Below are 12,063 nucleotides of genomic sequence, written 5' to 3'. Positions count from 1 at the left end.
TTTTGGAAGGTTCATAGAGGCAAGAAGCACTTGCTTGGGAGATCCTTGCTAGGCTCTTGAGGTCTTTCTAGAGTGGCTTAGGTTTACATGTTAGAATAAGTTCACTCCTTTAGAGCCACATATAGATTAACTTTGCCAGACCCAGCTCTCAAAGGTAACTACTCACGCATCTCAGGTGGTGCCAGAGCCCAAGAGCTCTTCAGCAGAATCAGGAGTGAGAATTCCCATCTGCCATTGATGGCACTTTATGAGGTGAGGACCACGTCCGAAGTGGGAGTGGGAACCAAAGGGAAGATGAACTGTTGGCATCTTTCAGGTTTGGACAAAGTGAAATATTAAGCAAGTCAGGACTCAGAGGTCCCTGGAGTTCCAGGCAAATATAGACATTCTTCCTATTCCTTCCAACCTAAGGGACAGCACCAGTGTCAGGAGTCAGCAGTGTGGATACTTGGCATGTGCTGCAAAGGCATCTGTCTTGAAGCAGGAAGGCAAACAAGTGCTGTTCCCCAGTGGAGGGTGTGGTATTGCCAGGCTGGCCATGACAGGATCACCGGGGTTGCTTGATCAACATACAGAATCCCAGCTCCCACCCTGGTGGATTCCAATTCCAGCAGATCTGAGGTGTGGTATGGCAAAATGAATTTCTTTTTTTTTTAAAGATTTTATTTATTTATTTGAGAGACACAGAATGAGAGAGATAGAGAGCACAAGAGGGAAGAGGGTCTGAGGGAGAAGCAGACTCCCTGCTGAGCAGGGAGCCCGATGTGGGACTCGATCCGGGGACTCCAGGATCATGACCTGAGCCGAAGGCAGTCGCTTTAACCAACTGAGCCACCCAGGCGCCCCAAAATGAATTTCTAACAGTAGATTCGGATGCATCACTAGACCCGGGGAGTGCTGCAAAGACTGGGAGCAACAACCTCTATCATGTGGAGAGGTGACCCGGAAAAGCTGAACAGCGCCAGTTGTACTAGACCTGAGGTCCTCTGGCCGATGATCACATTAAAAGAACGCTTTGCCCAGACCCTAGGGTGATATATACAATATTATCACAACTCATACCTCACACAAGAAAGAAAGGGCTTAGTTGCTAGTTGCCTACTTTCTACAGATTCTTTTTTTTTTTAAAGATTTTATTTATTTATTTGAGAGAGAGAATGAGAGAGAGAGAGCACATGAGAGGGGGGAGGGTCAGAGGGAGAAGCAGACTCCCCGCCGAGCAGGGAGCCTGATGCGGGACTCGATCCCGGGACTCCAGGATCATGACCTGAGCCGAAGGCAGTCGCCTAACCAACTGAGCCACCCAGGCGCCCTTTCTACAGATTCTTAAGAGCACAGTATGATGGTCAGTATTGATCAGTTTAGACTAACACCAAATATTGTCTTAGCAGGTTTTTTTGTGTGTGTGGATAACACATAATAGTAAAAGTATAAAAAAACTATAAAGATGCTTATGCTATCAGGTTAGGGTCCTCTAAGAATTAGTATTTACTACTAAGTAATTAGAAAGCATAACTTGGGAAACTCCTAACAGAATCCTATTTGGAATTTTAGTGTTAATGGATGGCAGCTTCGCAAGTCAAAATCTATGTGATAGGAAAACACTGAGGGAAAATGATGTCCGCATCAGGCCCAGCCACCCCCATGAATTTAAGAGCTTGCTATGTCATGCAGAGATCTTATTTTGTATTTGTGATAACTGATAGCTGTGACAGACAAGCTCACCGTAAGCATCCAATCCTGTTCTCTGTTCCCTTTTTGAATCCATCAGGAGTTCCATCGTCTCAGAGTTCATATCCCTGTGGAATGTGCTTGTGGGTTCTTTGGTGGAAGACCCATTTCCCTGGTTTTCCTGTCTCCTCCCTTTCCCACAGGGCAAGGTGTGGACAGAGAAGTTTATGGATTTACTCCATTGATACTGCGTGGTGCTAAATAGGACCCCAGGCCACAAAGTCTTTGAGGTATACCTGGATAGGAAAGCCAAGAAGAGAAGAAAGGCAATACTCCTTTTTCAGTGGTGGAATATGCTGCTGAATCTCATCTAGGCATGAGTACAGACACGGAAGTTTCTCAGCTTGAGCATGTGTGGGCACAACTCATGCTCACATGTACACCAGTGTGCATGTAATTAAGACTCGAAGCCTTTGGTTAATGGGGCTAAGGCTGATGCCAGTTGGGGACAGAGCTTCTTCCACCTTCTTGGTGGACTTAATTGGAGGGAGTCCATGTAAACAGAAGATCCAGTGACAGGTTTTTCTGCTCTTGCTCAGATCTGACAAGGTGGTAGCCCAGCGAAGTCATGGTATCATTGCAGACTTTTTGAAGTCGAGAAACCTTTTCGTAAGGCAAAGTCCAGCGCCAGGCCTGGGAGACGTTGAGGGCATTCCTGGCATTAGTGTGGAAGGCATGATTACCCATGCCCTTGCCTCGAGTGATGTTGTACACCCAGGTCTGGAGGTGGGGCAAGAATTTCAGTCCCACATATTTATACATTTGGGCAGTCTGGGCAATGGGCTCCCGGACCAGGTCCTCATAGCGAACAAGCATGTAGCGTTGCCTCAGGGCTTTGGGCAAGGACTGCACAGCCTTATAGATCTCTAGCTGGCTTTGGCAGATGACCTGCATCACGTAGTAAGGTTGATCCTCCTCCTTGACTTTCTCCCAATGCTGCCCCATCACAATGCGGCTGTCAATCATGAGTTCCCCTGTGGTGTGTTCTCGAGAACGGAACACCGCCCGGGGATCCCGTACCAGGTGCACAATATGCAGATTGAGGGAAGGGTCTCTCAGCAGTGGGTAGAGCACCTGCAGGTTGAAGAAGCGCACCTCCTTGAGCACCACGTGGCTGTAGGAACGACAGGCCTTCTCTACCACCTCAAAGGGCTCTTGACTGCAGAGAAGCTTGCAGTGAGCCTGGGATATGATCATATCCCGGGAGAAGATGTTGCAGGCAGGTGGGGAACACAGGGCCCGGCTCTTGTCCCACTGGAAGAGGCTGGACTGTCTTCGAGGACTGGGTTTCATGTAGGCATCAAAGACACTCATGTCACACAGAAAAATGGCACGGATCAGATCCCTCACTGCCATATGCAGCCTCCAGGCAGTGCTGTGTGTGAAGGTCATCCAGATGTGCCATGCGGGCTCCATCAGGTAGAAGACATCCGGGTGCTGCCCAAAAATCTGTCCCACAAAAGAAGAACCAGAGCGCCAGGAAGACAGGACCAGCACATGCATGGGCTTGGGCTCCTCCTTCGTGGACAGGGAGTTGAAGTTGTGGCCATACAGATGGAAGAAGAGAGCAAAGATGGCCATCTGGGAAATCAGAAATAGCAGTGGCCTCATTTTTTTGGGCAGTATCATCATGCTGAAATGGAAGACCTTTAAGGAACAAGCAGAAGGGCCGTGTTAGGCTTCTGTTTTGGTGTCAGCCTTCCATCCCCTTCCTTGCCACCCCCAGCAAGGAGCAACATAGAATGCTGGGAACTTCTGGTAACCAACTACATAAATCCTTCTCTGAATCAATTCCTGTCCCTTGTAGTTAGTATGTCAATAAGATCTATTTTTTTTAGGCTCTTTACTTACTCCCTCCTGGTCTTTCGTGTCCAGTGAGCTGCCAAAAATGCCTGAATGTAGCCATATTTCATCGTCTTAGAGGAATAGCTCCACCCTGCCACCTTGGTGACATGCATGTGTCCACATGGGCCACTTAGGCAAAGCTTAACTAGTCTGACCAAATTTTGGTCGAATGCTCTGTGATTCCTTCTGAAACTAAGGGAGATAAGCTGACTTGGGAGGAACTACCTCAAGGTCATTGTTCACCCACCTCCCCTATTTTGAGGGTGTTTGCCGTAGGCCATTTCTCATTGCCTTCCTTCATCTCAAGCAAGCACAGGCCTTTCAATCCCCTGAAGGATATGGTTGCAGGCTATAAAACTGTTCCGCTTGAGTTTGGAGTCATCTCCTCAGGGGCAGAGCCAAGCGCCCATGGTACCTGTCATTTGGTCCCCTCTGGTTTGGCATCATCCTGTGGGACTAGGGACACAAGGAACTGACCCATGCTGACCTTACATCTGTGTAGCTAAGAAACTATCTGAATCTATTTGGCTTGAATTGTTGTCTCCTTAGCAGCTGGCTCTATGGAAGTGTGCAAACCAACCTAAGAGCTGCAGTAGTGATACTTGTGGCCTGTTAGCCACTGTGTTGCTGCTTGGGGGAATGCTTAACTGCGTGACACAACTCAATCAGGGCAGCTCAGTACAGATGGCCAGGTTGTGTACTGCACAACCCTAGGGAATGCCATCTCATTAAAACTTTAAGATATTTCTTATTAAAAAGTGTTCTCGTAGGTGATAGTAAAGTATTTTGGTCCAACAGAATAAGAACATAAGGATGATTTTCCAGTTGTTAGAAGTTAAATATCTGGAGAGGGGCACCTGGGTGGCTCAGTCAGTTAAGCGGCCAACTCTTGATTTTGGTCCAGGTCATGATATCAGTGTCCTGGGATTCAGCCCCATGTTGGGCTCCTTGCTCAGCAGGGAGTCTGCTTGGGATTCTCTCTCTCCCTCTCCCTCTGCCCCTCCCCCCACTTGTGCACACTCTCTAAATAAATAAATAAATAAATAAATAAATACAATCTTTAAAAAAACATCTAGAGAAATGAATTCCACTTAGTAATTCACACTAAGGCTCATACAGACTGGTGGCAACCCTCAACCCACTCCCTTCATAATCAAGGCTCACTTTGTATGAAAAGACCATGGTTTCCAGTGACATGCTAGAATATTATTCTGAGGTTTTTTTTAAGAGTTTAAGGTTAAGGGTTCTTTAAGGGTTAAGATGAATCTGGATTATTTTGGGTGACTTCCTAGCATAAACAACTATTGAGAGATAGAACAGATAGAATAGCTATTTCACATAGTGTAAAATATTAATAGTAGCAGGTGCTAATTTTTTTTAACATTTTATTTTTAAGTAATCTGTACACCCAACATGGGGCTTGAACTCACAATCCTGAGATCAAGGGTCCCATGCTCCACCGACTGAGCCAGCCAGTCACCTGCAGGGTGCTAATTTGCATATCATTATATACCCAAGATATTTTTCCTTCCAGCTTTTTTTTTTTTAAGATTTTATTTATTTATTTGCGAGAGAAAGAATGAGACAGAGAGAGCATGAGAGGGGGGAGGGTCAGAGGGAGAAACAGACTCCCCACCGAGCGGGGAGTCTGATGCGGTACTCGATCCTAGAACTTCAGGATCATGACCTGAGCTGAAGGCAGTTGCTTAACCAACTAAGCCACCCAGGCGCCCCCTCTTCCTTCCAGCTTTAACAAAGAAAATATATTTCTAGGGGCGCCTGGGTGGCTCAGCCGGTTAAGCATCTGCCTTGGGCTCAGGTCATGATCCCAGGGTCCTGGGATGGAGCCCCACATCAGGCTTCCTGCTCAGCAGAGAGCCTGCTTCTCCCTTTCCCTCTGCTGCTCCCCATGCTTGTGCACACACACTCTCTCTCTCTCTCTCTCTCTGAGAGAGAGAGAGAGAGAGAGTCAGAGTGTGGACAGCACGAACAAGGGGAGGGGCAGAGGGAGAGGCAGATTCCCCGCTCAGCAAGGAGCCCAACATGGGGTGGGGCTCAATCCCAGAACCCTGGGATCATGACCTGAACCAAAGGCAGATGCTTAACTGACTGAGCCACCCAGGTACTCCAATAAATAAAATCTTTAAAAAAAATTTTTTTAAGGAAAAAAAAGAAAATATATTTCTAGACAGTAATTGGAGCTGGATTTAAGGATTGTTAATTTCCTGGTGACAGATCTTATCACTAATTTTTAAAAAGTTTTTAATGAGTAATAGTTACATGGTTCAAATTGTTTTAAAAAAGTATCATTATCATGGACATTAAACCCACAGACTTAGAATTTAGAAGGCTTCTTCAGGCGCCTGGGTGGCTCATTTGTTAACATCTGCCTTCGGCTTGGGTCATGATCCCAAGATCCTGGGATCGAGTCCTACATAGGTGCATTGGGCTCCCTGCTCAGTGAGCCTGCTTCTCCCTCTCCCTCTGCCTGCCGGTCTCACTGCTTGTGCGTGCTCTCTCTCTCTCTCTGTCAAATAAATAAGTAAAATCTTTAAAAAAAATAAATAAAAGAAGGCTTCCTACAATTCTGCATGCATGTAGGACATAAGGGAAGTGCTTACCAGCCTGAGTCTAGCCTGTCACACTGCAAGTCTTTAATAGGTGGTGGGGGAAATACTATGACAAGAAGTTATGTCTGTGGATGAAGAGTATAGTCATAAACTGGAAAACTTTTAGAGCTCTTTGTAAACAGGGTTAATGAAATACCTTAATGATAGGTCACAGTATATTTCTGGGGGAAAGAACACCTAAGAATTTTACCAGCTGCTGAATCAGTAACGTCTTCTGTACTCACAGCTAGGATGCATCTGCTAGCTGGTGTTTGGTCATTACTGTACAGTGAAAGTCTACTTCAGTACATGTCCCCTATCTGCCCATTTCCCACCTTGCCCCCAGGTAGCAACTGGGTTCATTTTTTATGTGTCTTTTCAGTTGCTTTCTGCACACCCAAGAAAATTCAAATGTATATGTAGTCTTAATTTCCCCCCCTCTTTATAATAAAGTAGCAAGTTATACACAGCATGCTTTTTTAACTTTACAGTATGTCTTGGTGAGCTTTCCACGGTAGCACATAAAGCATTTCCTCACTCTCCTTTACCATTACATAGAGTTCTATTATACAGATATACCACATTTTATTTAACTAGTTTCCTCATTGCTGGGCTTTTGGCTTATTTCCAGCTCTTTTGCCATTACAAAAACTTCAATAATGACCTGATGTTTAAACCTCGTTACACGTGTGTGTAAGCTGAATCCCCAGAAGGGGAATTGTGGAGTCAAAAAATACACGTGTGTGTAGCTTTGCTATCTATCACCCACATGGCCTTCATACTGGTCATAAACCATTCACTATATCCAGAGCTGCAGAAATTCTAGGGAGTAGATTTTTGAGGAGGAATATATAAATATAAAAACAGGTTTATAGCTTGCTTCCCGAAGAGGTAGAGCATGCTTTGCCAGCTCATGGGCTTCCCTTGGAAGTCCCCTGAACCTTCTGGGAAGTGTGTACTGACCCAAGCCAAACCTTGTGCAGTGGCATAAAAACCCTTCTCTTCCATTCTTTACAACAATGCATTTCTTCCTTATTGCCAAAAGGATCCAGTGAGGATCCTCTCTCCTTCATGGCCAGGATTACTTTGCTGTATGCCAGGGAAATGTCAGTGAGGGGTAATTCCTTTCTTTGCCCTGAAGGTTAGAATAGGACCAGCTAAGATGTGCTCTTAGGTCTTTCAAACTCAAGCCCAAGAGGAAATGATTAGACACTAGGACATTATTAATAATAGCCCAAGATTGCCCTCCTCTACTCCCACCTCCCAAAGACTGAGGAAATGACTTTGGCAAGAGATCCTCTCCCAAAGGTAACGTGAGTGTCTGGAAAAATTTGGAACAAAGATAGGAAACAACAGAGCAAAAGAGAGAGAAAAGTAAAGAAGGGAAGAACATGACCTGTGCACATTTATAAGGAAACCGTGATAGAATTTTGTTTGCAGGGCCTGTAATCTACTCAAAAGGAAGCTAACACTTCTTAAGGATTGTAGACCTTTCAAAGTTATACTCTCGCTCCCCAATCCTGGCTTTGGGCCAACTCAGTGTCCTGAGCGGGATCAATGGCTCTAAGTCCTCCTTGCCTACCAGTAGCTCCTGGCCTCATGCCCATTCTCTCTCAGAGCTGGAGCCAGGCCTTCTAACTCCGTCCCCAGTTGTCCTCAGGCTTCGGTTGTTCACGGCTCTCGGGAATTCCCATGGAAACCCTTCAATTTCTTTCTCTGCTTTTTCTTACCATGAGTACTCACCCTGGCCAGAAAGAAAATATGTTTTTGTAAAGTGAGTTCCATATCTTGTCACTGGGGTCAAGCTACTTCCTGGATCCAGGCAACCCATGATGGGGCTAGCCAGAATAGCCAGGGAGTACTGTAGGCAAAGCCCATGTCTGCAGAGATTGTAATTAGTAGTAGAGATGATATTCTTGAGGGCCTGGAAGAAGCGAGCAGATGTGGCTCCATGAGGAAGGGGCAAGTTGGGTTTTTTATGGCCATCTCCTCTCATCTAACTACCACCTCTCCCCCTGTCCTGCACTAACCTCCTCTGTGGTCCTTGGAGTTGGTGTTTGTGAGAAGTGTGTGACACGACTCCATTTCAGAGTCCCTAGTCCACCTTCCCAAGTGTACTTTTCCTGGCTATTCAGGTGCCAAGCTTGAATTCCCCCCTCCCCATTGTCAGAATCCCCGTTCTTCTCATCTCTGGCCTGGCCTTTGATAGTAAGTAGCCTCTCTCTTCTGTCTCTCAAATTCCCCATCCCCCCATCCACTGTTGCCAGAAACTGTCTTTTCTAAAGCACAAGTCTATCAGTCCCCTCCTTGAATCCTTCAGTAACTTTCCAGCACATACAGGATTAAATCAAAATCCCCAAGTCTTGTACCCAGGGACCTTCATGGTCTGATCTTTGATTCTCTGTCAGTCCCCTGCTTTTCAGCACCATAGGCTCCAGACTTTACTCTCAGTTCTTTCCTGTTATTTAGAAGCCCTTACTCCTGAGATTTAATTGTTCTCTAAACTTTCCAGTAGCATCCATCTCTCACTCTATAGTAAATAGCTGTAGAAGAATGTTTCTACCACTGGGCTACTGTAACTTAAGGGTAAATGCTATGTCTTGTCTTTTTTTTTAAAGATTTTATTTATTTACTTGACAGAGAGAGACACAGCGAGAGAGGGGACACAAGCAGGGGGAGTGGCAGAGGGAGAAGCAGGCTTCCCACTGAGCAGGGAGCCCGATGCGGGGCTTGATCCCAGGACCCTGGGACCATGACCTGAGCTAAAGACAGATGCTTAACGACTGAGCCACCCAGGCGCCCCTATGTCTTGTCTTATTTAAAGGTACATGAAACTTGTAAGTGATTAAGGTTCTTTAAACACTTGTTGAATAAATCAACAGTTGAATATGGGAAGAGGAGTAATCATGGCTGGAAAGCAGATAACTGAATGAGATCCATTGAGAAACAGAAACTTGTCCTTTTCTAAAATGCACATGGGTGTCTCTGTAGTATCAGTTACTAAAATTTAGGTGATTCTGTTGAGTGTTGAGCACAGAACCAAAACTATCTCAACTGCATGGAGCAAAATATTAATAAAGTTAGAGGCATAGGTTTGACGGTATGGCACAGTTAACCTTATTCCAAAAAAAAAAAAAAACCAAACAAACAAAAAAGGAGTTTTTACAGAGTATGTATTAATGAAAACTAGAAAAAAAAACCATGAACATTATTATTTTTTTTAATTAATAAGAAATAAAAGCAGGGCATTTGGGTGGCTCAGTTGGTTGATCATTTGACTCTTGATTTGGGCTCCGGTCATGATCTCAGGGTTGTGAGATCAGCCCCGCTCAGCCGGGCATCTGCTTCTCTTCCTCTCTCTTTCCTTCTCCCTAAATAAATAAATAAATCTTAAAAAATAACTAAATCTTAAAAATAAAAAATAAATAAAAGCTGTATTGCAGAGCAAAAGAACACTCAGACTACTTCTCTTGTCTAACTAGCTCAGTTAGAAAAAGAAAAAACAAAGAAAACCCTCAGCACATTCTCTCACCACTGCCCCCCAAAATAATTTAAAAAAAAACAGGTTGCACCAACTAGGGGTGAGTGGTATCGTTCTTAAAAAAACATCACCATCATCAACATGACCTCATCTGGCAGCCTGATGACCGCGGGCTGAATTATGGATGACCCCCAAATGAGTACTGGGTAGCCTTTTAGAAACAAAATGAGCAGGGGCGCCTGGATGGCTTAGTCAGTTAAGTGTTTGCCTTCAGCTCAGCTCATGATCCCAGGGTTCTGGGATCAAGCCCCGAGTAGGGCTCCCTTCCCTGCAGAGAGTCTGCCTCTCCCTCTCCCTCTGCATGCCACTCCCCCTGCTTGTGCTCTGTCAAATAAATAAATAAAATCTTAAAAAATAAAAAGGGGGGTCACCTGGGTGGCTCAGTCAGTTAAGCAGCTGCCTTCAGCTCAGATCATGATCCCAGGGTCCTGGGATCGAGCCCCACATCGGGTTCCCTGCTCAGCGGGAAGCCTGCTTCTCCCTCTCCCACTCCCCCTGCTTGTGTTCCCTCTCTTGCTGTGTCTCTCTGTCAAATAAATAAAATATTGAAAAAAAAGAAAATGAATTCTGGAGGCAAAAAATAACAGGCAGCAATTTAAGAGTCCCGGATTCCAGCCACTGGCACATTCCTAACTTAGATTCCCCAGTGAGATTATGCTCCCATAACCCGAAATTAGAGATGGCAGAAGATATTTTCACAAACCGAGAGATCAGAGCTGGATTGGGGAAACTGAAATCCACACATACACCTATAGACCCAGGAAAATCACGGGGATAATCACCTGGGCAAAGGTGACCATATAGTAACAAACAGTAACTAGACTGAAAGTGCCAGGAGGGTTGGACCTGGGTCCTCACCACTGCTGCATCTCCAGTGTGCCAAAAACAGTGCCTGAAACATCTACTGAATGATGACTGAACGACATCATTTGTAGAGCAGTTTTTAGTGCTTGAGGGGCCCTCGTTGATGTGGGTAAGGAACGGGGGGGGGAGGGGGCGGACAAGATAGTTTTATTTTGTGCATATAAACGTATTTCAATTCCAACTAGAAGTTCTAGACTGGTCTGAGGCCATACAAGACAGAAGTCTGTTCTACTTCGGCTGATGCCGGCCTCACAACCTAATCTTCTTTTACAACTGAATAGCATTCCACAACTTTGAAACCCCATACAGCCACAATCATGACAGATATCCAGTTATATATACAGGACACTGAAAATCCACACACCTGTGTTTCAGAGTAAGTAAACTGAAACTGTAACTGATTGACTCAATGGTGGATATAGCCCTACCTGAATCACACCCCAGGTCTGTTGAGTCTCAGGGCCGAGAGCATTCAATGATCACATCACACCTCGCCTGAGCTTGAGAAAACCTACAGCTCCCTCCACCTCCCGTCTGCCATTCTCCAGCACCTGAGCAGAGAACACACAGCAAGTATAGAAACTTGAACTCAAGCCAGGATCGGAGTAAGTTAGATGAGTCAGGGGACCATCTACAACACATCTATCAGGACAGCCCTACTGGCCTCCTAGACTTTTTCAGATCCTTTCAGAGATGGAGCTGGGTGGGCATGAGGGAGCTGTTGGCAAGAGGCTTGTGCTTTTTCAGGGAGATTTTCCTGGTGACTCTGATTTAGCCCCCCTCTACAACCTCCCTCCTCTGCCATTGCCGTTAAAATCCTTAGCTGCAGGAGGTTTTCTGGGACAATGGCCCCGCTGTGGAGGTGTATACAGAGAAAACTCTCTCCTTACCTTGATAATAGCTTGGGCTTCTCCAGTGCTTTAGACAGGCTCACTGCTAGCCAAGCTGTGCTTTTCTCTTCTGTCTCACAAACTTCCCTATCGGCTTCCTCTTCCTCATTGCATTTTGCATAACCATCTCTACTCAGAATAAATTCCACTGCCCTCTGCTCTCTGCCCGAATAGTGACCCACCTTCCAAGACGGTGTTGAGAAAGCGCTCACTCCCGAGTAACCTTGATATTAGCAGCTTTAACATGAAGAGACTCAGGCGCTGGGAGAGTCTGCTCACGGTAGACTGGGAGAAGCAAAGGAGGAAGTGTTTTCTCTCACAGCTGGGAGCTGGTGCTGGAAAGTAGGCTCCTTGAAGGCAGCTGAAAAGGTTAACTCCCTTAGGACAGGGTAGAAAAAGAAAAAGGAGACCTGGGAGATGAGGTTGATAGGGAAATCAGGGACAATTACAAACCAAATACCTGCGAGATCTTAAGCCTTGTTCTTATACCTTAATCTTATCTCTGTTGCAAAAAAGAGGAGAAAACCTGAATGCTATTTCTGGATTGTACTTGCCTGCTCACTCCACTGGATTTAGGGAAGAT

The 12,063-nt window shown here is 45.5% G+C and overlaps 1 protein-coding gene across 4 annotated transcripts; it reads right to left on the bottom strand.

Moving 5' to 3' along the window:
• Positions 1-731: 731 nt before the first annotated feature.
• CHST4 (carbohydrate sulfotransferase 4) lies at positions 732-11,730 on the bottom strand. Of its 4 annotated transcripts, XM_027620208.2 has the most exons (3): positions 11,481-11,727; positions 7,929-8,109; positions 732-3,378 (listed from the first exon to the last, which is right to left on the bottom strand). In XM_027620208.2, exons 2-3 carry the CDS (start codon positions 7,968-7,970, stop codon positions 2,209-2,211), a joined length of 1,212 nt encoding a protein of 403 aa, XP_027476009.1. In that variant the 5' UTR covers positions 7,971-8,109; positions 11,481-11,727; the 3' UTR covers positions 732-2,208. The 4 variants fall into 4 exon arrangements, with proteins under 4 accessions (XP_027476009.1, XP_027476012.1, XP_027476010.1 ...); XM_027620211.2 differs by lacking the exon at positions 7,929-8,109 and having other exon boundaries at positions 11,663-11,730; XM_027620209.2 differs by lacking the exon at positions 7,929-8,109.
• Between the last annotated feature and the right edge of the window lie 333 nt (positions 11,731-12,063).

The sequence above is a fragment of the Zalophus californianus genome, chromosome 17 (genome assembly GCF_009762305.2).
Source record: "Zalophus californianus isolate mZalCal1 chromosome 17, mZalCal1.pri.v2, whole genome shotgun sequence".
In the NCBI taxonomy this organism is placed as follows: domain Eukaryota; kingdom Metazoa; phylum Chordata; class Mammalia; order Carnivora; family Otariidae; genus Zalophus; species Zalophus californianus.
Note: the sequence above shows the minus strand (reverse complement) of the source record. Positions and strands in the feature narration are given on the sequence as shown.

Coding starts and splice junctions, on each gene's coding strand:
- CHST4 (XM_027620208.2), bottom strand. CDS start 7,970: ATGGAACTCACTTTACAAAAACATATTTTCTTTCTGGCCAGG. Junction 3,379..7,928: donor ATATTTTCTTTCTGGCCAGG/GTGAGTACTCAT, acceptor TGTTCCTTAAAG/GTCTTCCATTTCAGCATGAT.